This window comes from Lucilia sericata, unplaced genomic scaffold (assembly GCF_015586225.1).
Source record: "Lucilia sericata isolate MDLA Ls3-8-SP2 unplaced genomic scaffold, ASM1558622v1 Contig000107F_arrow, whole genome shotgun sequence".
Taxonomy (NCBI): domain Eukaryota; kingdom Metazoa; phylum Arthropoda; class Insecta; order Diptera; family Calliphoridae; genus Lucilia; species Lucilia sericata.
The window spans coordinates 126,839-153,077 of NW_023994139.1; the positions used below are offsets into that span (position 1 = coordinate 126,839).

The following is a 26,239-nucleotide window of genomic DNA, read 5'->3' on the forward strand; positions in this document are numbered from 1 at the left end:
TGTGCAACTGGGTTATCGTCACTCAGAACAATTTTCATCTTAACGGGGTTTTCTGGTTTTCTTGGCCTATAAGCTCTTACTAAACTTCTGATATTATTCTGTCTATGATTGTCAAGATGTTCTATTTGGAGTTCGTTTTCCATAAAATCACCTACAGAAGCGGACTGAACCATATCGGCGAATTCTTCCTGTAATTCAATAATCGGACTGATTTCCATAATAGTTCTATTCTCACATTTTGAGCTACAACTAGCAATATAATCCTCAACAATTGGATTGATTTCCATCGTATTTCGGTTCTCACATTTTGAGCTACTGCCAGTAACATTATCCACATCTCTACATAATGACCACTCTGAAATCTTGTTCCGAAATTTGGCTCCCTTAGCATCAATAATCAAGTCAACCTGGGATAAGACATCGTTTCCTATAACTGCGGAGTACAAAATGTCACTCTCTTTAGCCACGTGAAATTCTATCTCTATATCCACAGCATCTAATTTTGTACGCGCTTTGAAACTTCCTAAAGTTTTAATAGTCTTGCCATAAATTTAGATTTCAATTCAACATCACTCAAAATCATAAGGGTGTCATACCGAAGGACGCTTATATCACTACCCGTATCGACTATTGCGAATATTTTCTTTCCAAAAAGCTCGATGTCAGTAAAAATTCTTCTCGATGCCGAGGCAATATCATCAGCTAACGTATGAATGTTGTTGTTTTCACTTCTCTTCTTCTTGTTTTTGTCGTCGAATTTCTCGTTCTTGTCGTTTGCTGTGCAATTGAATGATTTGTGCCCAAAGCCTTTGCACTTGAAGCATTTTATTTCAGTCTTATTGCATTCACTAGCTAAATGCCCTTTTTCGCCACATTTAAAACAACGTCGTTCGATCTTGGAGTCTAAATTACGTTTTCCAGTAGATTCAGTTATTTTCAAGCTTGATGGCTCTCCAGCTGCTCTGATTTTCTCATATGTCTTAAGTTTTTCTTTAAGCTCTTCTATATTCCTAGCTTGGTACAAAATTGATTTGTTAATGGCAGAACCTTTAATGCCCTGAATAAAATACTCGATAATACTTTCATCGTCAATTTTTATGGGTTTGCCAATCTCTTGTAGACTGTACAAATATTCACGAAAAGTCTCATTATTTGCTTTGGAACGGTTCGATAAAATCTTGTGAATTTCCACAGAAGATAATTTTGTACCAAATTCTTTGGTTAGGAGTCTTTTAAGAGTAGACCAGTTAGTCACATCAGATTGGCTTCTGATAAATAGTTTTGCTGCACCCTTTAGCAGCTGTTTAGCGTATATATATACTTTCGTAAATCATCCCAACCGACTGTACACGCAACGTCTTCAAATTCCTGTAACCAATGTCTGACTTCGGGTAAACCATCACCGGAAAAAGTAGATATTGAATCTTGAATATCTCGTAGTGAAAAAATATTTCCGCGTTCTACGACCACACGATTTATTGCAAGTGAAGTTTCCACATTGTCTACTACCAAACGATTTGTTGAAGGTGAGGCCTCCCCACTGTCCGAGTGGTCCATTTATATGGAACCTCATGATGGATCCTTTGCTGGGTGATCTTGTGCAGTCGTGTAAGCTGTGTGCGTATGCGGATGACCTCCTCATCATGGTGGAAGGACAGTCTCGTGCTGTTATAGAAACCATTGGTGGGGAGATTATGCGTCGAGTTAATGCGTGGGGTAGTAGTGTTGGTGTAGAGGTGGCTATGGACAAGACGGTGATGATGCTGCTGAAAGGCAGCTTATCATCGGCTCGTCCCCCATGCATACGTTCTGGCAATGTGGCCCTCAAGTATGTGACTGAGGTCAAGTACTTGGGGATTACTATGAGCGAGAGGATGAACTTTTTGGTTCATCTTGTTCGTGTTAGAGACAAGCTTTCCGTCGTTGTGGGACAGATCAGACGCATCCTTAGGAGTGACTGGGGTCTCAGCAGACGTGCCGTTCGTATTATATACGAGGGGTTATTTGTTGCCTGTGCAACGTATGGCTCGTCGGTATGGTACGAGACGGTTATGTCAGTTGTAGGCAGAAACAAGGTCTTATCGTGCCAGAGAGTTGCTTTGCTTGGTTGCTTGCCTGTTTGCCGAACGGTCTCAACCGATGCTCTTCAGGTCTTGCTGACTTGGAAGTAATACGTCGTGGTATTGCTTTTAAGATCAAGAAGGGACTACCACTTCTAGATCGGGATTGGCTTTCTGCTCCTGATGTGGTTGGAGGACCTAGAGACATCAAGGCACTGCTTTGGGAGTGTCTGATCTCTCGGTGGCGGACGAGATGGACTAATAGTGACAAGGGGCGGGTAACGTATGGTTTCATACGTGACGTTCGTACAGGAACAACCATCCTTTAGCTTCGGCTTGAGTTTGGGTTTCATACTGACGGGACATGGCTCTCTTAATGCATTTTTGCATAAGAGAGGTCTGTCCGAAACAGCGGACTGTAGGTGCGCGACAGGTGTAGAAGACGTAGGGCACGTGCTTACAGCGTGTCCCCTGTACAGTGACATTAGGGATTTAGCGAGTATGAATATTACTCGGACCGGAGAAAATTGGGAGTACAGTAGGGCTTTAGAGGACGATAGGACAGTTGCTAGGTTGGGAGAATATGCTAGGCAGGTATTCAATAGGAGGAGGACTGACATTAGTGGAGGCAACCCCTAATGCGGTTACCCGTTGGTGGTGTTCCTTGCCAGGTGTCGTGCATTCTCGGCACGCTGGCTTGGCCTAGGTTGCATATAGGTATATGGCCGTTGGTTAGTTGTTTCCGTCGTACGTGGTAGCTGCTTTCCTTCCCCAGCTTCGTTTTTGCTGTATTATTTTTGGATTTTCTCTCCCTGTCCGACTTTTTGTTGTTTTTGTTTTGTTTGTTTTTTAGGACTTCAGCCACGTTGTCTCGCTGGTTTCATCGTTGTCGTCGTTGTTATGTTTTCCATTTTCGTCGTTACTTCCTTCGTTGAATCTTTCGGCTATCTTGGGTATCCGTGAGGGTGCTCTGTTCAGTGTTTTGTGCGTGCTGTCCTGCCGGTGTTGAGAATATGACACAAAGTGTCGCTCGTGAGGGCGGCTGTTTAATGTTGGTGCGTCTTGTGTACTTTCGCTGTATGTTATGTGTTGCTGTTAGCCACCAGTCAGGTCCTATTTGGAGGCCAACTGGTAGTAGTTTATTTTTAAACTACGAAGTCCGACCGGAGACTTAAAATCTGGTACCACAGGATCCAGGAAGCCCCTGAAACTGGGTTTCAGCCTGGATGATGGTGCGGCCATTTATGGAGTATCGTGGTGGCTGTGGTTTAGACCCAAATCGCGGGAAGAGCGCAAGCTCGGTGTGGAGTTGCATTGCAACCGGGTGCCGTGACCCATAGATCGGTAGGAGTTTAGATAGTCTCCGCCCCAAACCAAGGGGGAGGTCATGTCCAAATGCATGACTTCAATTCTGGTACTCTTGCACATCCCGTCGTTATTGTACGGGTTGTGTAGGGGGGCGCTGGTCGACGCATTGTATTCACCCGGTGTTAAGAGCACCGTGAGCTTAGACCGTCAAGGTAGGCGCTCACGTTAAACACGGACAAATCTGTCCGTGTCAGATTCTTCGTCCCGTAATTGCAACCCAAAATGTTGCAGTAAACGATCTTGCAATTCCGGTTTGTTGCCGGCCTTAGAAAGGTCTAATATCGCTTGCTAACATCTTGTAGTGATCAGTGCTTTACAAGCAATATTACCAATAAAATGTTATAAAAGAATATTATAAAATATAAAGTTTAATAATATACAAAAAGTTTATATTCTTCAACTGGAGTAATATGACAAAATTTTGATTAATTTAATTATTTTATCTCTTTAATTCTCTGTCTCTAATAATTTTAATCATCAAATTTTTCCAAAATAAGAAATTTAATCAACTAATATTGAAATGTAGCAAAATAACCCTTATTATAATTTACTTCTCTTAACTTCAATTCATCTAATAATGTAAACTTTTAAATTCTCTTCACATCAAAAAACTGAAAAAAAAGTTGTACAAACTGAATAAAAACTCTTTACATCTAGAATAATTAGTACAAACTCTTAAATTGAACAACTTCTCTTTTGTTCTTAACACAACATCTAAAACTCTTGTTTTGAACAAACAGAAAATAGAATTAAAAAAAAATATGCTCAGTGGCTATATATTTTTTTGTTTTCCTATACCTCTATATTATTTTATTTTCATACCCTCTGCTGCTTCTCCAAAAATTCTGCCGCTGCTTCTCACCAACCACCTGCTTCAAAAGTTAATCACAACGAGCTGGTACTTCTCTCTGCGTCACCATCTAGCTTGCCTGTGTAGTTAGTTCTGCTTCAATACGCAGTCTCTGCTTCATCGGAACAGAGCGATATTCATCTAGCAACACTCAAACAACTTTTAATGCAGTTTCTGTCTCCTTTTTTTTGCATTCGATGTTTTTTTTTCTAGAGTCTCCAATTGTTGTTGTTAAGTATTTTTTTTTACACACTTTTTAACGGTTGTTTTTTTGTTTTTTCCACACATTTTTTTTCCATGTAGACAGTCAAATATTTTAAATTTTTGTCTACTTTATTTATAACGTTTTTTTTTTCGTTTCAGCAAAATATACAATTATTATTTTAAACATTATACAATTATAATAAACACTCTATTCGAAGGCAATATTAGAGTGCTTATTTGATTTTTTCTTTATTTAACTACACAGTTTCACAGGTTTAAATTGTTTTTTTTCTTTGGGTTGAGCCCCCAAGTTGTGGTGTCCTTTTTGGCTTTGCCTTTGTTTTTAATGAAACACAAACACCGATAGTTTTTATTTTGAATTCATTTATTATTAATTCAGTTCACTTATAGGTATTAAGTTATAATTAAGTTTAGTTTAGGTATTTAGTTTTAATTTTACACAGCGACTGTTCACTACTTTACATCTAGCATCTTTTGCTTCTACCTTTATTCTCTCTTATCTCTCTGTTAATTAATCTCTGTCCGTCTTTTCCAAAATGTTTTATTGACATTCCTTTTCGTTTGTCAAATGTCAAAGTGTATAGGGTTACCGTATCGTCAGTCAATGTCATAATTGCAATGTAGGGTTAGCGTAAGATCAGTTAATGTCCTAATCTCACATATATATATATATGAATTTAACGATATTTTCTAATTTTTTTTTTCTAGATGTTTTGTTGGCCTTAAGGAATTACTTACACCTAAACATAATAACATACAATACTACACTCTCAAAGGACACAATATTTTGTTCACAATAACACAACTTAAAATACTTAAAACTAATTTATTTCTAACTTATTAATATTATTTTTTATTGTTCTTTTTTTATATTTTGGATATTTTTTTTCTTTTATATCGCCTAATGGCTAGACTTGGCTTTCTTATTTTTCTTTCGCCAATAAAACATAGTCTTAAATATTTTCTTTTATATTGCCTAAAGGCTGTTGTTTTGCTTTTGCAAATCAATATGGCTTTATTTGAAATTACTATCTTTACTTGCAGTTTTGTCTCGGCATAAAATCTTCTCTAGCCTCTTCTTATTAGATGTAGTTTAGGATATGTGCAAGGAAAAATATATAAAATATATAGGTATAGGACTTACCTGACTATTTCTCCTGTGATCTATTGATCTTCCATCACCAGTTCTGAGAATAGCCAGCTGTACGGAAAACAACATTTTTTTAAAATATTTTCTTTCAAACATCTATAACACTTATTTAATTTGTTTTTCTTGAACAACACTTACGTTTTATTTTATCTCTTATTGTTAATACACAAAATTAGTTATTTATTCACTAGAATAATTCACTAGCACTTTATTTTGGGTTTGATGGTTGTCTTTTCAGTTTAATTAATTGTCTTTTGGATAATATTTAAAATTCTCAAATTGTTTGACTATTTAAAATATTAAAATTTTCTTTTTGTAAAATTAAAATTTTTCTTGAAATTTACTTTCTTACACTTGCACTTTTCTACACCTTTTAAGCTTGTCTACCTAACCAATACTTCTTCTATACCACTGACAGCTTATTTACTGACAATATTTTGTCGGTATTAGTTCCCGCCGATACCTATTTATTTTCTATATATATATTACCATATTTGGAAAATTTTTTTTATTTATTTATTTGTAAATTTGCCCGCGTACATATACTTCTCCTATTTATTACATCTCTCCCATAGGTTTGTATGGTTGTGGCCCTTAACTACCTTTCCCGCGAATTGGATTCTAAATATATATAAAAGAAAATAAATAATATACATAATTTGTTTAAGCGCAATAAAAAATAACTTTACTTCTTGCGGACTTTATTTGTTTAAACAAAATAAATTAACAAATTATGCGTTACTCCTCTATATCATCCTCCTACAATACCAGGCGTTCAGCAATTTTAGCAACATACAAAATTTCATTCATAATTTTCTATTTTAAAATTTTGATTTCAAAATTAGTTACTTTTGAATGAAAACTGCAACCCTGCATATATTTTCTACTTAAGTGCGTTGCCACTACTATGCTTACTAAACACAGCTTCTCTACGACTTATACTCAAACAGCTGTTATTTACATACACATGGCGTATAATTCAATGGATGATGATGGTAAGTAGTACGACTAATTTTAATATTTATCTTTTATTTTTTTATTTTCAGGAATCTAGGACAATCTTTGGACATGGAGATGGGGTAATTATGTATTGTTCCAATTGTTTTTTTTTCTTACTTTTATTGCTATGTATTCTTTTTTCTTTTCAGGTACAAAATATAAACAAAAAAACAACCAAAAAAATTAAATCCCCCGAGATTGGGCTGGAGGAGTGGTGGCTTCAACTACATTTTATTAGCCCAATCTCATAATAACAAATCCACCGGGAGTGGGCAGGAGTGGTGGCACCATACGCAATTAGTAGCCCCTCCCTATTACCAAAAAAATAAATAAATCCACCGAGATTGAGCTGGAGGAGTGGTGGCTCCAACTGCAATTAGTTGCTCAATCTCAATTGCGAATGAAATCCACTGGGAGTGGGCAGGAGTGGTGGCTCCATACGCAATTAGTAGCCCCTCCATATTTAAAATACTAATTTTGGGAAAAAAGGGTTTTAGGAGTAGACGACCTCTTCCCAAACAGTGATTTGCCCGTCCCCCCACGCAAAAATTTTTTTTGAGTCAGAGGCGTGTTTTAGGGGGTTTTTTGGAGCCAGTGGCGCAGCCAGGAGGTTTAAGACCCTCTTACACGCAACACCTGCACATTGTCGAAAGGGAATTTCAGTGTTACGACAATTATGAGTCTACTCTGGTTTGTTTTTTTATTCTTATGTTTTTCTTTAGACATAAAAGAGAATAGTCTGCACATTTTCTGAGGTGAAATATAAAATGGATTACGAATTATATCAGAAAAATCTGCACAATATCTGAAGAGAATTGTTTTTGTAACTTCATCAGACAATTAACCGAATCATATAAATTTCCTTTAGATATTTAACAGAATAGTCTGCACATTTTCTGATATTTTTCACTCGGTCATTTTGTTTCCATTTTCAGTACTTTTGTAAGTAAACTTTATTATCTAAAGGAAATTTTGTTTTTTTAATATAAGGAGGAGTGCTCTGCTTTGGTTACTTGCGGTTAACTGGATTCTCAAAATCTTCGAACACAAAGGTCTGGGGCCGGTATAAATGGGTTTGGTGTCAATCCATTAAAAACGGAATTAATACTCTTTACCAGGAGATATAAGAGAGTTTTAATTTGCTGAAGTTGAACGGCGTCGAGTTGATTTTGTCAGACGGAGCTAAGTACGGTGTGGTGGGTAGCTGTGAGGAAGAGTGGTTATAAAATGATACTCAATAAAGCTCAAAGGTGTGCTTCATTAGGCATCACAAGCGATATTGGAAGCACGCCACAAGCAGCATTGGACATGATTCTGAACCTACTTCCCATTGACAAATATGTTGAGAGTGTGGCGGGTAGGAACTTACTGAGACTCTATGAGTCATCTTTAGTAATACCTCAGAGGGTCGGTCACACTAAGATCTTGTAGTGTTTTCCAGGCAGAGATCTTAGCGATCTGGAAGGCTATGGAACTGATAAAGACACACATTAGAAGGGGGTCGGAAGTGACAGTTTATGTTGATAGTCAGGCCTTGAAATGTCAAGTAGTTTACTCCAGATTAGTAAGCAGCTGCAGGGATGCTATCCGCGAGCTATCTGGGATGTACACAATCAGGTTGTGTTGGGTTCCAGGGCACTGTAATATACAGGGTAATGAGATTGCAGACGAACTGGCCAGACAAGGGTCATGTCTGGACAATAATAGTGGAGTTAGGTCGGTGAAACCTCCTATCTGCTTCTAATATAGGTTAATCTCCGACAAATTCAGGAATCTTCCAACCAATCCTGGTATAGTAGGTCTTTCTAACTGCTTTCTGTTTATTTTTCTTGTTTCTTAAAGGGAATCACAATGGATCCTCTTGGGTCTCCGAGCGGAGACCCAAGAGTAAAAGTAATAAAAAAAACTAAAAAACTAATAAAAACCATGCACACACCTGGTTATATTTTGAAATTCGTCAACTGTATACCGCATATATATCCCGTGTGAGTTTTTTATTTAGATTTTGCGACGGCAACATTTTTATAAATTAATAAATATCTTTTATTTCTAAATTATTTGTTAAATTATTAATGTGCTAATTTTTTATGTAGATATTTTATTAATTTATAAAAAAATACTTAAATACATGAAAATATATATTAACTGTAAATTTGGGTTCTTTTTATAGATTTTTTAATTAAAGAAATAGTAACATATTAATACTCTAACATTTGAAAACAATAAATTATTTTAGATTTTATTGCAATGTTAAACTATTAAAATTTCAATCTTACTTTTAATGTAAGGCCCTTAATCCGAATCTCCGATTATCCTTTAAGGGCCCTTCGGACGATCACACTTTACATACGGCAAGTCTAATGAAAAAGTAAAATGAAATTCCATCCGTATGACAAAAAAGAGAATAAAAGTAGTTTGATTTATATTTTTCGTGTTTACACGATTGGTATAAAACAATAACAAAGTAAAATGGAAACAGCTGTTTTACTTTTTTTGTATGTGTTTACATAAAAATACATCCCTGATCTAATGCGACTTGCTTTTTTTTGAATCATTTCAAAAAATGAAGAGAGCCATAGGATTGTCAAATTTTCCATCCGTATTTTCTCTCAGTGTGTGATGCAAGGCGAATTCACATAAGGTGGTGGCAGTTCTGCAACAACAACATTTTACATGTATTTTGTTTTTGCATTTGGTTTACGTAGATGTCAAGGCGAATAAATTATAAGGTGAAGTCATTTCATTTTGCGGCGAATTCATTTAATTTTTTATATATGGAGTTTGACAGCGTCGGTTTTGAGAGAGATTTTTTTTATATGGAGTTTGACAGCGTCAGACTAAATTTCCATAGACAAAAAAACAATCAGCTGTTGAAATGACTTCACCTTATTAGTTTCGCCATGGTAGATGTCAAAAACAATAAGTACGGCGAATTCATTTCATGAAAAATTTTTGTAAAATTTGTATATTTTATTAAAAATAAAGATAAAGATATTAAAATTTGTGAAGAAAATATATTCTGAATTGAATAATGTTTGTTTCAAACGAAAAATTCTACTCCGGCGGAGTAATTTTCAATATTTGGCCATAATGTAGCAGCCGCCGGACGGGTAAATACTTCATATGGGTTTTGTTATATAAAGCGTTCCGGAACAGACTTTTTTAGTTAATCTCTTTATCTACATAGTGTATATATAAAACAATATTGTTGAATTTGATAACATTTAATAGATTTCAAAATTAAGCCATATGTAAAAGTAAGCTTCCGCTGTTCGGCTAAATTCTTCATTTGTGTTTCTTTATATAAAGTGTTCCGGAAGAGATTGTTTTAATTAATCACGTTATCTACATAATGTTAATATAAAATATAAAACAATATTGTTTAATATGTTAACATTTAATAGAAAAAAAAATAGTTTTCCTAAATAACATATTTGTATACATACCAATTATGCCATTATTTAAATAAAATGATATTTGTTTACGAGATGCTTGGTATTTGTAGATTTTTTACATAAATAATTAAAAATATTAACGAGGTTTTTCTCCGTTTAACGGAAATTTTTAAATATTTATTTATTTAAATATTTTTTATTGAAGTCTATAACGCGTTACCGCGTACAACGTGTGTTGTGTAATTCCACATTTTTTCAAAACGCACATGCCACTTTCGAAAAAACTCAAAATAATTTTTTACGTGTAGATGCTAGGGTTCTATAGTTGAAACGAAAAGTCGACTTTTCGACTTTTTGCATTTAGTTAAAAGTCGACTTTTCGACCTTTCGACTTTTTCCATTTTATGAAAAGTCGATTTTTCGAGCGGAAGCTTACTTTTTCCGACTTTTCGACTTTCTTCGACTTTTTTCGACTTTTTTCGACTTTTCGACTTTTTTCGACTTTCCGACTTTTCGACTTTTTTCGACTTTTATTTACAAAGTCGACTTTTCGACTTTTTTCATAGACGATAGTCGAGTTATCGACTTTTTTGGAACAAAATAGTCGACTTCGACTTTTCGACTTTTTTCGACAAAAAGTCGATTGTTCGATTATTCGAAAGTCGATTTATAGAACCCTAGTAGATGCATCGTAACGTCATTATAAATGAAATGTGGCAACATTGTTAATACTGACGAAGACGTAAATAAATAAATGAAAATTTACTTAAAACATATTTGCGTCTAAAAACTAAAAGAAAACACTACACATAAAGGTATAATAATTTCAGGATAACAAAATGGCAAGCACTTCCAGGTATTGTAATTCAAGTTATAATTTTTAAGCATTTAGCATATTAATTCTTTTTTCTTACAGAGATACCAATAAAGTATGCTGTTATGCACATCCAGATGCTCCACTTATAGAGGATTATAGGGCTGGTGATATGATTTGTTCAGAATGTGGTTTGGTTGTTGGTGACCGTGTAATTGATGTAGGTTCAGAATGGCGTACATTTAGCAATGAAAAAAGTGGAGTTGATCCCAGTCGTGTTGGTGGTCCAGAGAATCCTTTGTTGAGTGGCGGCGATTTATCAACTATAATTGGGCCAGGAACTGGTTCCGCTTCATTTGATTCATTTGGATCGCCAAAGTATCAAAATAGACGAACTATGAGTAGTTCAGACAGATCATTGATATCAGCCTTTAAGGAGATATCAATGATGGCTGATCGTATCAATTTGCCTAAAACTATTGTCGATCGAGCAAACAATTTATTCAAACAGGTAATTAATTAATCTATTAGCTTTTGTTGCTCATAGAAAATATGTATCGTCAGTATATTATTGGTTTGACCCATACACCAAACACTCCTTATTGAGAAGAACGATTAAGAATGTTTATATAAACTTTACTCAAAATTTACGTGATAGATTTTTAAAATTTGTATACCCTACACCACCATAGTGGGGAGGGTATTATACGTTTGTACTGATGTTTGTAACGCACAAAAATATTGGTCTTACATCCTTAAAGTATACCGATCGACTCAGAATCACTTTCTGGATCGATTAAGCCATGTCCGTCTGACTGACTGGCTGTCCATGTAAACCTTGTGCGCAAGGTACAGGTCGCAATTTTCAAGATATTTTGCTGAAATTTGGCCCAACGACGAAGCCTATTGAAAATGGTTGAAATCGGTCCATTATTTCAACTAGCCCCCATACAACCCCATCCTCCAGAAAGGGATTTTGAGTTCATAATTATGTTAAATATTGTAGTATCTCTACAAAACTCGGCAAAACTTAGTTCTATATACCTCTTAATAATACTACCGATTTTCGTAATTATAGGGCTTTATTTGACCCTAGCCCCCTTACAAAGTTTCCTTCAGAAAATGACTTGATGGTCAATAATTCACTAATAAACACTAGTATCACGATGAAATCCAGCATACATAACTCTAATGTAAAAGTAAAGCCATGTACCAAAAATTATAAGGGTAGGCCCATATTTACCCTTGCCCCCATTTCTTTTAGAAAATCACTTTTTCAACAAATTGTTAAAATATTTCGGAATTAAGGTAAACAACTTAAATGCGTTGTTATTAAATATAATCCACATTTTTAACATACTCATTGGTGTAGGGTATCATCTGGTCGGCCATGCCCGACTATACTTTCCTTTACTTGTTACACTTGATTTCGACATATATGTAGGTATTTTGAACAAAATTATAGATTTATACACCGTTATGTACACAGAAGAAACTGAAAACGATTTCAATTACCAAAACCTCGTTTTTAATTATTTTATTTATTGAATTTCAACCAATAACGAAAATTGTATATTTAATTATTACTTATAATTGATTTCGTACACAAAATGTTTATTTTTTTTCTATTTTTGTTGTTAAATATATTTGTATATATTTGATATATATTTGATTATACATTTTCTGAACTCTTTTTAAAATTTTTAATTAATCGTTTAATTAAAAATTTTTCAAAATAATTTTTTTCTGTGAACGTAATGTACACAAAAAAAACTGAAAAACGATTTCAATTGCCAAAACCTCGTTTTCAATTTATTGAAGTTAAGTTTATTTATTGAAGTTAACCTATAACAAAAATTGTATATTCAATTACAACTTTTAATTGATTTCATATTATACATATGAATTTTTCATTAAGCATTAAAATTTCATTACCATTTATAGAAAAAATTCTAATGAAAAATATTTTAAGTACCATTTAATGAAAATTATATTTTTTTCATTATAACTTTTTTGATAATGGTAATGAATGTGATAATAAATTTTCTAAAACAAACTTAATTAGTATTTATAATTGTCGAAAAATGTATTTGATTAGAATTCACAAAAATTTTTCGAAGATTCGAGTACAGGTTTGAAATATTTTAAAACCAGTTCCCGTAGCCAAAATTGTGTGAAATTTAGCAGTCATAAGTACATCTGATGACAATGCAACAATATGTTCGAAAATTCGAAGTTATTTTCGAAAAATTTTTTATGTTTTTAAATTAATCTCTCTGTCATAAAAACTAAAAAAAAATTCGAACTCGTGTTCGAAAATTTTTTAAAGCTGTTAAAACTAGTTCTTTGGCATACATGATTTCACCTAATGACAATACATTATAATGTTAGGATGTTCGGAATTAATTTCGAAATTCGAACTAATGTTCGAAAATTTTTAAAATCCATTGAATAATGGTAATGATATTTAAAATTAATTAATTAAATAATTACTATGAAATTGTTCCATTAAAAAGCATTACCATTAGACAAAATAATGCTAATGAAAAAAAAATAATTATAAATTTTTTCAATTTAATGCTAATGAAATCGTCAATTCGTCGATATAATTAACTACTCCCATGTATGTTTCATACACAATTTTTTCCATTTTTGTTGTTGTTAAATATGTATTTGATTATACATTTTTACACAGAAAAAAAAATAATTTTAAACAATTTTCAATTAAACGATTAATCAAAAATTTTAAAAGGGTTCAATTCATTTTGTATTTGATTCATAAAAATGTATAATCAAATACGTATTTAACAACAACAAAAATAGAAAAAATAAAAATTTTGTGTACGAAATCAATTATAAGTAGTAATTGAATATACAACTTTTGTTATAGGTTGAACTTCAAAAAATAAAATAATTGAAAACGAGGTTTTGGTAATTGAAATGGTTTTTCAGTTTTTTCTGTGTATGATACAAATACAAAATGAATTGAACCCCTTTTAAAATTGTTGATTAATCGTTTAATTGAACATTTTTTCAAATTAGTTTTTTCTGCGTAAAATTTAAAAAAAGTTATTACGATTTTAATGAAAACAATAATTCCAGTTTTATGGTCCATTCGTAATTCAGCTCTGGGTGGAGGAAGGCCGTTGTGTGACGTTGCCATTATCGTTTAAAGGGAATCAGGCCGTCTTTTTTGCTCCGCCTTCGATAGTTTTACGTTTCAAACCGCATTGAACAAAGTGTGGCGTCGTATAACTGTACCGAGTTACGGCATTCGAAGCGCACGTTGACAAACAAACAAACAGTTTTATGGTCTATATCAATTTTTTTATTTTTGTTTTCCCTTTTGTGGTCTATATCCATACAAACTGAGTATTTTTTTATATCCGACATAAAATAAGATCCGAACGAAAATAGCTTTAGGTCTGAAATTTACCAGAATTATTTTTTATTGATGCAGAAAATGGACAGTATCGGACAATAATTTTAACCAAACATACACGTCAAGAATACATTTTAAATAGTCAAACCAGTCTTAAAAATAACAGTATAGCTAAAAACTAGTTTTAGAGAAACCCCAAACTGTACCAAATTTTATGAGGATCGGCTCATAATTGAACCTACCCCCCATATAAACAGTAGGGAGCATAAATGAGTACATGTTGGTACATTGTAGACCTCTCATAATATAAAAATAAAAGTAATAATGCAAATCCAAAATTTTTTTCTGTCACTTATTTTATATTTAATATGTAACAAAATTAATTGCAATTCAAATTAATAAGAATCAAGTTCTAATTAAAAAATAGACAAAACTAAAATAACTCACATGTACTCAATTTTGCACCAAACGAAAAATTTTGAGAAAAATAGCATTTTTAATATATTTTTCAAAATCCGTTATTACTTTCATAAATTTTTACACTTTTTGGGATTTTCTACCAATTTTTCATTTACTTCATTTAAATGACTCTTCCTCTCCTGCTCAATCCGCTGCTAAAGCTTTTCATGGTTCACCATGATTGGGTTGAGGACATTGAGCTGAATACTACATCAATATGAATATGTTCAGAAAAATATTCTTTAATATTTTTGACGTGTGTTTTGCATCGCCATATCGCAGTGAAATTACTTCTTCCCCAGGATAGGCGTTATTATATACACAGTCAAAATATTAATCTGAAATACATATACACACATATATATATATATATATATATATATATATATATATATATATATATATATATATATATATATATATATATATATATATATAAAGATTACATATTGATGTCGGGACTTTGAACTGGATAGTATTTCGGAGGGAAATTTTGCTTGCTGAGCAATTTTTTGCGGTTTTTGAGGGGTGCTTTAATTCGCCATCCTGCTGAAAAATAACTCTTCTATAGGATTTGCGGTCTTATCTAGAAAAGCGGACTGATAAGTCTATAAAATCGGGATGAAGAGTGTTCAAAATACGCAGATAGTCTTCTTACAACATTATTTTACCGATTCCTTCAAAATTAGTAACACCGTCATATAGAGAGAATTCAAAGCAGCATGTTAGGGAAACACGGTAATGTAATGGGGTTGCTTTATATGGTGCCGCCTTAGACCATTGCAAAGAAACGATGAAATTATGGATAAAGAAGACCATTTGCGTATTTTTTAGATTAAACATTCCAATTTTGTAGTCCCATCAACACGATTTAATTTTTAATGATGGCAATCTTGGTAAAACAATGAAATCTGGCAAAAATAAGTTCTACAAAAACCAACATTTTAAGAGGATTAATGATGAAACAGAACACGACTGTAACTTCAAGCAAAAACGTTGTCAAAACGACATAAGCCCATAATTAAAGCTACGGCAGTAACTACAAATTCTCTCATATTTCTATTTATTTTCTTTTGTTTTTATTTTTCGTTGCCTATTTACATGGTTTTGTTTATAAAATATATGACAATATTTTGAAAGTATGGTAACGCTGTTGAGAGAATGAGTAGCTAAAAATGTGAGCATAAAAATAAACGCTCTCAAAATAAAATAAAATCTATTTTTTTCAAGCGCATTCTACAACTTCAAAAAATGCCAATTTGTATGGAAAAAAGCGCTATGCCCCAGTTCTGTTTCATCATTTAGTCTATATTTGGCCCTATCCCCTTCCAAAAGCAAATTATTATCAATAAATCCATATGTTAAGTATTTTAATAAAAATACTAAAAAAATGATTTGATTAAAGAATTAAAAATTACTCTTTGAAATTCGGAAGAACATCGCCAATAATTATTGGAATTTGGAAATTTTGGAGAACTTTAAACTTCGTATTTATGCAAAGAATGTACACACGGCTTCAGTTTTTTTTTTTTTCAAAAATTCAAGAATAACTTAATTCAATATCCACATGTGTATATATTAGGGTGATCGATTACTCGAGATTTTCCAAAAACCGTTTTCGATTAGTTGGCATTTGAAAAAAACCGGTTGATATTTTTCAAATTCGGAAAAAACCGGTTAACCGGTTGTTATTAATTTGAAAAATTTAATGTTTATAATTAAATTTGATTAATAAAACATGGTCCGAACTAATTTTTAACAGTTTAAAAGATTATAACTTTAGATCTAGTCGTTTGATTTACTTTATTTCTTTAATGTAAAAAAAAATTAGGACAAAAGTGGGACACTTCTGTTAAACATAAGATACTATGTAATGCCAGCTTATTGTAAAGTCCTTAGAATTCACTTAACGGGTGTTAAGTGAATTCTGGAGTTCAAGTCATTTCAGAATGAGATAAGGACATTACAAAAGTGAACATAAATTATTAATCTGGTATCTTCCCATCTTCTTATTTATTTATTTATTTATTTATTTATAAGTTATCTTAAGATAAGAAATTAGGATAACTTATTATTACTAAGCAATGGCAACTAAGGCCTTCAGCTAGAGGAAATGTAAATACAAATAGTAAATAATTACATATAATATAATAGATTATATAATAGATAATAGATATATATAATAGATTTCTAATATAATGTCTTACTTATAAGTATATACAAAATTAGTAGATTAATAGTGAGTATTGGATATATGGAAAATAGTATGTTTGTGTTTTTATATGTCTTTATAAATATTAGTTGATTTTAAGAAATTAATAATAGTTTTGATGTTGTTAATGGAAGGGTTGGAAAGAAATCGAACAGGATACATGTTGAACATATAGTTACGGGTTGAATTAAATGTAGTACAATGGATTAGGATATGTTTGATGGATATTGTTCCAGTTCTGCAATAAGGACATTGATTAGAAATATGAGGATTTATTAAATATTTTTTAGTTATTAATGTATGCCCTAGCCTAAGTCTTATAAATTTCTGACAGTCTTTGGTATTAATGTTTTCCTTAATGTTTATGTTAAGGTATTTTCTGATATTAATTCTTTCATGATTAATCTCTTTATACCAAAGTGATGTCTTAGACCACCATTGATCGGTTTCAAGTACTAGAGATTTTTTAATGTATTTAACTATATCAGATGTATTGAGATTTTCAGTTAAATAAACAGGTGCTTTGAGACTCAGTTTTGCCGATAAGTCAGCAAATTCATTACCGGTAATTAAACAATGTCCGGGTACCCAAACAATAACTATTCTGGGAAAATGTTTTATTAAAAGGTTCCTTATAAAGTTGGCATAGTAATTTTTACTGTGAGGATTACTTATAGCGTTGATAGAAGATAATGAGTCAGTGCATATCAAAGTCTTATTAGTCGAATTAATGGAGAGCTTAAGAGCTTCATATATGGCTATAATTTCGGCGGAAAAGATAGTTGTGTATTGAGGAAGAATAGAAGTTTTTATAACGGAGTTCTCAGTTGTTATGCTGTAAGAAATATTGTAAGAATCTTTAGAACCGTCAGTATATAAGAATGTGTAATTTCCGTAAGAACTTGCGGTTTCTTTAAAGAGTCTTCGATATATATCTGGTGGAGTATTAGCTTTTGGTTGTTCGTTTAAAGACGAGTTAAGAGAATTAACTGGAAAAAGCCATGGAGGTTTGGTAGGAGTAACAGAATTTACATTAGGCTTGGTCGGAAGATTATTATCACTTAGAATGCTCGCCTGCCATCTTCTTATTTTCTTGTCTTGTTGTAGTGTTATTTGTTTCTCTGTTTTTGAATCTTCACTTCTTGAAGGGAATCAAAATGGACCTTATGGTCTCCGAGTGGATATACACCGTTGTTTCTATGGTGTATAACCCTTCTTAACCTAAACCTAATGTGGAACCTCGTCATTATTGGTGTTTTAGATATGAAGCAAAACACAAGAAGTACAAAACCAATGCCAAAACAGAAAAATATATTTGTGTTTTATTGCCTGAATATCAACAATACAAAAACAATTAGATGCCAATACACAAAATGTTACCCTTATATTTGTTATTGGACTTGCGGAGTGACTGATTGATAATGTTAAAGTCATGAGTGACTGGTTGAGAATGTTAAAGCTTGGATGTTGAAATTTGGACAGATTATTGTCCATTTACCAAATGAAGGAATTTTTTTAAATTCGAATATTTATGGTGTAAAAAGGGTAAAATTAGGTAAAATCGGCAATCTTTTACCTCTTAAACTAAAAAAGCTTAAAAAAACTTAATAACAATACTTATCGTTGTACCATTAAAAAATAAGCAGCTGTGTATTTAGTAATAACGCATAAAGGTATTTTATTAAGCTGTATTTTGGTACATTTTTCACCCCATCATTTCACATTTTTTAATTGAAGGGCTTATTGCAGTAACTCGTTATGCCACAAAAATAAAATTTTGAGTAAATCGACATTAAAGTTTAAAAAAATTCTCAAAAAAATATTTTTTTTTTAATTTGTACTTTAAAGACGCCTAATAATCATATAAGGTCGATAACTATCGTATGCCAATAGATGGAAATCATAAATAAAGTGAAAACCACTGTTTTAGCAAAAAATTGTGGCTTATCAAGTTATTGCCTAACAATATTTGAACATTTTTTATTTTCAAAAAACAAGTTCTAGTACATTTTTAAAGTGGCTTATCATGTTCTTGCTACAAAAAAATTTATAAAATTTATTTTCAATATGAAATTTATATTTTTGGTTATTTTTTTATATGAGAATAAATTTGGCTAAATATACTTAGCTAAAGTATTCTGCAGTAAAAGGCAGGTCCTGTGGTTTGATTCTATTTTAAATAGAATGACAAAACACATTGTTTTCGGATTAAAATTTGAGATAATATTGCGTTTATTCAACATAGTTAATTTTCTGCTTCTTGATCATCATTTTAAACATCTGAACCAATTTCGAAGCATGTTGTGTCAGAAGTCTTGCACGGATTTTAGAAATTTCAAGTCCATTGTTCAAAAGAGGTTTCGATATGCACTTTATATAACAGGCGTTATAATATTATGCTTTTTGTATATGCTGATGATTGTGATATGTTTTACAAAGATTATAGGATATGCTGCAATGTCTTTGCTAATTTGGTATGATAAATATGACTATATTATGCACATAGTTTGAACATTATATAAGATATTTCCAGGAAATGAAAGTAAATCTATAAGCAAAATTTTGTTGATGTTCTGCAATCCAAAATTTTCCAATCAGCAAGAACTTGGTAAGCAACATAATTATATATGAAATTATTTTTATGCAGTAACAAGGTAAGCCACTTTAATTTCAAAAAATTATATCTCCCGATATTTCGAGCAAAAAATTGTTCTCTTCGTATAATGATACTTGTCTTAACTCGTTCTATCACAGTAACATAAAAAAATATCAATTCCGCTTTTATCTCCATCATTATAAAGGACTTTCTTAAAAAGTGTAAAAAATATATGTGGCATATCGAGTTTATGAAATAAAATTTTTTTCAAATTGTTTAAATGGAAAAAGAGGCATGACCCTTATATCGCCAATTTACCATAATAAGCTAAAAATCTCTTTAGGGACATTAGATATGGTTCCTAGCAACTCAAAAAGCACATAAAATCGAATTGTGATGGTTGGTGGCATATCGAGTTACTGCAATAAGCCCTTCAATTCTTTCATAGCTTATAGAAAGAATAAAAATATAAATTTAGTACTTTTTGGATATTCGGTCTTTTAAGGGGTAAAATTTTTTACCTACTTTTGGTACATTTTTCATTAACCTATTTATTGACTTACAGTGATGTTCCGAAAAATAGAGCCACCTCCTCTTTCGAAGTTTCTTTTTACTTAAAATCCCTCCAATGAAGAATTGAGTTGGAAAAACTAACTGAAATTTTGTATTGATCAGTTATGAATATAATACCATTATTTTTGCAATAATTTACGCGTCACTTTTCGTAATTTTAATGAAATTTTAGATTAAGCTATATAAAATGGTGTGACAAAAAATAGAGCCAGTTTGCAAAAATATAAAAATTTAACAATTTGTAGACAATTTTCAAATTGAAATCGATACAAATTGTAAGTTTAAGGCTTATTATTACAATCCTAATATAATCTCATTATAAACAATAATTTTGAGTTCAAAAAGAAGCAGAAGCAAACTTTGCAGGCGAGACCGCAGAAAATTTATAAAAATACGCCATGTTCAAGACAAATTGTTGAAATAATTCTTTGGTCCAAAAAAATAATATACACTGTAAAAATGCATAAGTTTAAACCAGAAAATATCAAGAATGAATAAGAAATAACACTTCTTTTTGGAGCAAGAAATATGGAGTCATGTAAAAAAATTGCGCTTTTGAGGACACAATAGTAGGAATCTCCTTAAAAAGTGCTATTTCTCATTCAGCATAGCATCATTAATTATAATTATGGGATATTTACAGTCCTATCTTCCCTCAATCCGAAATAGAGATCATGTTCCAAACAAGAAAAAATAACCCCATACCATTACGTATCCGCCACCATGTTCAATGATCTTCATAGCACATTGGGGACAAAATCCAGTGTTGGAACGTCTACGGATCATATCAGAATAAAATAAATATACTTTTTTACATCTGACCACAAAATATTTCGATTCCTGCTCAAGGGGAGATTTCAAATGTTTTTGAAAAATTTTATTTTTTCTTTCAGGATCTTTAAAGTACCATATAATACTTTTCTACTAATTTTATCCTTTTAATTATTTTTATACATGAGAGGTCTGACTATTAAGCTGGCAACATCTAAATTATATTCCCTTTTAAGGTTATACGGAGCACACAAAAGTGTCATCCTCTGCATGAGTCTGATTTTTTCGCTTAAAAAAAGATGTAATTTTTTATTTCTTCTCCATATTTTTTGGCTTAAACTTATATTTTACAGCATCTTCTATTACAGTTTGTCTATAGCCCTTTCCTAAATCAAGGAGTATTTTTATCGTTTTTCTGCTGTATCGCCTTCAATGTTTGTCTCTGCCCCTTTTGTACTCAAAATTATAATTTTGTAATGAGATTCTTTTAAAATAATAATAAAAAGCATTAAACTTACTATTTGGATCTATTTCAATTTGAAAATTGTCTACAAATTGTTAAATTTTTATATTTTTGCAAACTTGCTCTATTTTTTGTTACACCATTTTATATAGCTTAATTTAAAATTTCATTAAAATTACGAATAGCGACGCGTAAATTATTGCAAAAATAATGCTATTACATTCATAACAGATCAATACAACATTTCAGTCAGTTTTTCAACTCTATTCTTTGTAGGAGAGATTTTAAGTGGAGAGAAACTTTGAACGTGATGGTGTTCTATTCATCGAACATCACTGTATGTCAATAGAGAGAAAAAAGGGGTTAAAAACGCAAAATTTGATTTTATTAATAAATGAACCAATTTTGATAAACTTTAATAACATTAAATATTAAATGGATAGTTAGTAGGAAAACAAAATTTTTTGGTACTTTTTGAAACATAAATTTAAACATGCAGAGTCTTGAGTGAAATTATATAATTGAGAATTTATATTATGAGAAACTTTTTTTACTTTTTCGATCTTTAAATGATACAAATATTCTATAATATTTAACATAAAACATAAAATTAAACATTAAAAGGTGACGCGAAGAGGAGAATCTATAAGATGAAACGAAAAAGTGTACAATATTGAATGTAGAAACGAATATTTTTTAATTTTTCTATAATACATATATGAGGGCTTTTAGAGTGATTTTCGTTTTTCAGATTTTCAATAATGTAAAAATCATAAAAATAAACAGGCAGGTTTCTCTACATGGAAATCTGTATTAATATACTTTTTCGTTCTTCAGCTGGTACTTTTTGAGTTTTCTATAATATTGAGAAATAAAGTTAATAGTTTTTGGTTCTTTTTCGTCCTTCAAAAGCAATTTATTCCTGTAATTGAATTTTCTGTAATAATGGACTATGAAGCATTGAAATAATAGATATCCATAACAGTTGTAATTTTGTAATGTATGAAACAGACACATAAAATAAATCCCGCGGAATCCTGAGTGGTTGGATATCGACTTAGTGGCATAAAATTAAACATGCAGGGTATTGGCTAAATGGAAATCTGTAATATCAGTCGGTACTTTTGAAGTCTATTAAAATAATTAAATAAAAGGGAGAATGAAAATATTGGCCCTAGAAATTCAAATCAACATGCAGGGACTTTTGTACTTTTCATTCTGAAACTATAAATTTTTGATGTTTCTATTATAGTTAACTTGGAAACATATGTAAATTAAAACATTCGGGGTGATGACTATATGATAATCTATAAGAGAGGACTTTTTCGTTATTAATGGCACTCTTTAAATTTTCTTTTGCATTGAATCTAGAAACACAAAACGAAAGATCTATAGGTGAATACATAAGAAGCTCAGTGATACATTTTAAAATTTCTATAGATTGATTCTATAGATTGTAATTTAAAATATATGCTAAGAAATGACTGAGATTGCACAGAGACCTTTTTGTTTGGTATCATGTTTACAATATTGAACTATGTATAAATGTAAATTTTTAGAAAATTTTGTAGGCGTGAAAACACGTCTAAATTTTAATTACGTACATATTATGTATTATGTACATACGTATATGAATTAAAACATGATGAATTAAAGTATGATGTAAAAACATAAATGTAACGCTAACGAAGTAGCGGACAGCAAGCTAATCTATATATATATATATATATATATATATATATATATATATATAAGAGAGTAGCGTTACTGACTGACTGATTCATCATCGCACAGCCCAAACGGCTGAACCTAGAATCATGAAATTTTGACAGTAGATGTGTTTTTGGAATTTCTACATTTAGGGTAAAAAATGGAAAAAACGGGTAAAACAGGTTTTCTTAACTATCTTACACAATATTAGTGATACAAGAAAAATTTTAAATGCACCTGTCTTTTTTGAAATTCGTACTTTTAAAGGGTTAAAATATGTAACAAAGGTGATTTTGGTACCTTTTTTGTCCCTTTATAACTTTTTAACAAATAAACTTAATAAAATTTTTGTAAATATTTTTGGGTATAAAAGGGAAAAAAACAGTATTTTTGGTACTTGCACATTCAGAAAACTTTTTCGACTTATTGACGTATGTATACCTATTAAATTATGTACTAATTCTGTAATATTTATTGAAAGAAAATATTTGCTATTTCACTGGGGAAAAAAGTACCAAAAAGGTGAAAACGGGAAATTTTTTTTATTCAATTTTAGCCAATTTTTATTAAATTTGAAAAAATAGTTAATTTACTCACACAAAATTAGCTATTGGTATATTATTATGGAATTCGGGTACTAAGGTCTATATATGACCAATTTCGGGTAAATTGTTTGATTCTTTTTGAAACCACAATTTTTCTGGACAAATGAATGCAGATTTGAATTGTTTGAGTTTGATCTGTGATATATAGATTTAAACACGGAATATTTCTTAAATTTAATTTTATTTCCTAGGCGAAAGGGGGAAATGGTAATCTTTTTATTAGTACTTTCCACAAAGGTAGAATTTATTCCACTTTTAGTACTTTTTCTTTCTTCAATTGATACTCTTTATGAATCCAAAACACATGATTATTAAACATAGACGGTCCTTATTCTTTATTCTTTAGGATAGAACTTTTTAGTACTTTTTATCTCTCTAATGGTATTTTTTGAATTTTTCAAATTATTCAACCTGGAAACATAAATTCATCAAATAGTACCTTTTTGATTCTTTATAATGGGGAACCGGAAAACATGACACACGGTCTTTTTTAAATGAGAATTTATTTAGAGAGAGGTTTTTGTACTTTTTCATTTTTCAGATGATACTTTTTGATTTTTTTACGATATTGAACATAGAATATTAATAATATTATTTATTGTAGGTTCACGATGGTAAAAATCTTAAAGGACGTTCCAATGATGCCAAGGCATCGGCTTGCCTTTATATTGCCTGTCGTCAAGAAGGTGTACCACGTACATTTAAAGAAATTTGTGCTGTTAGCAAAATAAGTAAAAAGGAAATCGGAAGATGTTTTAAATTAACGCTTAAAGCTTTGGAAACTAGTGTCGATTTGATTACTACAGCCGATTTTATGTCAAGATTTTGTGCAAACCTTGGTAATAATTATAAATTTCAATACTTGAAACTAAAGTATAATTTTAAATACATTTTTTATAAATATAATTTATTATTTCTATTATTATAGACCTACCAAATATGGTTCAACGAGCTGCTACACATATTGCAAAGAAAGCTGTTGAAATGGATATTGTGCCTGGAAGATCTCCTATTTCGGTTGCTGCAGCGGCGATATATATGGCATCACAGGTAACGACCAACATTTTATCAAAAATACTGAATAATTTATTCGATTTCGTTTAATAAAATCTGTCACCAAATGAAAACACATAATGCATGCAAATAATTTTTTTTTTAGTTTAATGCCCGTTATCTCAACCTTCAGTTATTCTTTGTATGGAAACTTAACGATAAAATATAACCAGACATTGAGATAATGGGGATAAATATAAACAAACCCCCTTATTCACAAACAAATTTTTTATTTTATAAACAGTTTATAAAATAGATTTTGTATGGAAATTTTGTTTTATAAACCTTTTACAAAATAAAAATGTTGTTTGTGAATAAGGGGTAAAACTAATGTAAATAATAGTTGTTTTTTAAAAATTAATACCATAAATTAAAAACAAAACATTTGAAAACGAAGAAGTTGAAGAATTTTTTAAAATTTTAATTTTTTCATAAAAGTTTTTAACGTCGTATTTTTAATAATGATTTATTAAAGGTTCATTGGAAATCTAATGAATCCATAATACTAATAAAAATATTATTTACAGGCATCGGAGCACAAGCGTAGTCAAAAAGAAATCGGAGATATTGCTGGTGTTGCTGATGTGACAATAAGACAGTCGTATAAGCTAATGTATCCAGAAGCTGCTAAATTGTTTCCGGAAGACTTTAAATTTACTACACCAATTGAACAACTTCCACAGATGTAAAAAAATTATTTATATTTCGCTTCTTTAAATAAGTTTATGTTTTTAATAAAACATGAACCCTTTTTATGTTATTTTTATAAGAAAATAAATATATATACAAATATACTATAAATTTGATATTATGTTTACACATTTTCATAAAACGTACATAAGTATGTATGTTTGAATATTAGATTGGTCTAAACTTGTAGGCAGGAAAAAATTTTGTCCGACAGGCCGTTCCCGTCTCGTTGTAAGACTATATCATGCAAATAATTAGGTTGATAGAATAACGTTAACAGGTGCATCAACGTCTCTGAAGTTTGGTGGTGCTTTCACAAGGGGAAAAATAAATTTTTGAGTTTTTGCTAAAATGTTACCATTAAATAATTTTGCAATTTATTGTAAAAGAATGATATACAAAAAAGAACTTTTCTTGAGACACATTTCAAAAAAAAAAAAAAAATTTGTTACTTAAAATATACATAATATGTATATTAGGGTATTACTTTTTTTGTGAGTCAAAATGCCACAGCACTGCCTTATAGGCAATACTGTCCTGATAATAAAAGGCAATTTTTAAAGTCAATTCGGTGAAAAAAACTTTCCGCACCGAACGCAATTTAAAAATGCTTTTGTTCGTTATATATACAGTGGTGGAAAAAATAATAGAAATGACTTTATTTATTTATTCAAACAAAGTAATATAAAAGCCTTTATTTAGTGGTGAAAACTAAATTTTCTCAAAAAGTATCCGTTAGAATTTGATGATTTCTATCTTAAATAAAAGGTATTTAGGTCTACTTTCCTATGATAAATGGAGTTTGTAAGTTTTTTTGCTCCATCGTATTTTATTGGTATTTAAAAAATTTAGCATTGGATAAAA

At 31.1% G+C, this 26,239-nt stretch overlaps 1 protein-coding gene across 1 annotated transcript; it reads left to right on the top strand.

Annotated features, from left to right (window-relative positions):
• Positions 1 to 10,717: 10,717 nt before the first annotated feature.
• LOC119600211 (transcription initiation factor IIB) lies at positions 10,718 to 25,486 on the top strand. The gene is made up of 5 exons (XM_037950308.1): positions 10,718 to 10,903; positions 10,964 to 11,372; positions 24,237 to 24,471; positions 24,561 to 24,682; positions 25,213 to 25,486. Exons 1-5 carry the CDS (start codon positions 10,887 to 10,889, stop codon positions 25,372 to 25,374), a joined length of 945 nt encoding a protein of 314 aa, XP_037806236.1. The 5' UTR covers positions 10,718 to 10,886; the 3' UTR covers positions 25,375 to 25,486.
• Positions 25,487 to 26,239: the final 753 nt, after the last annotated feature.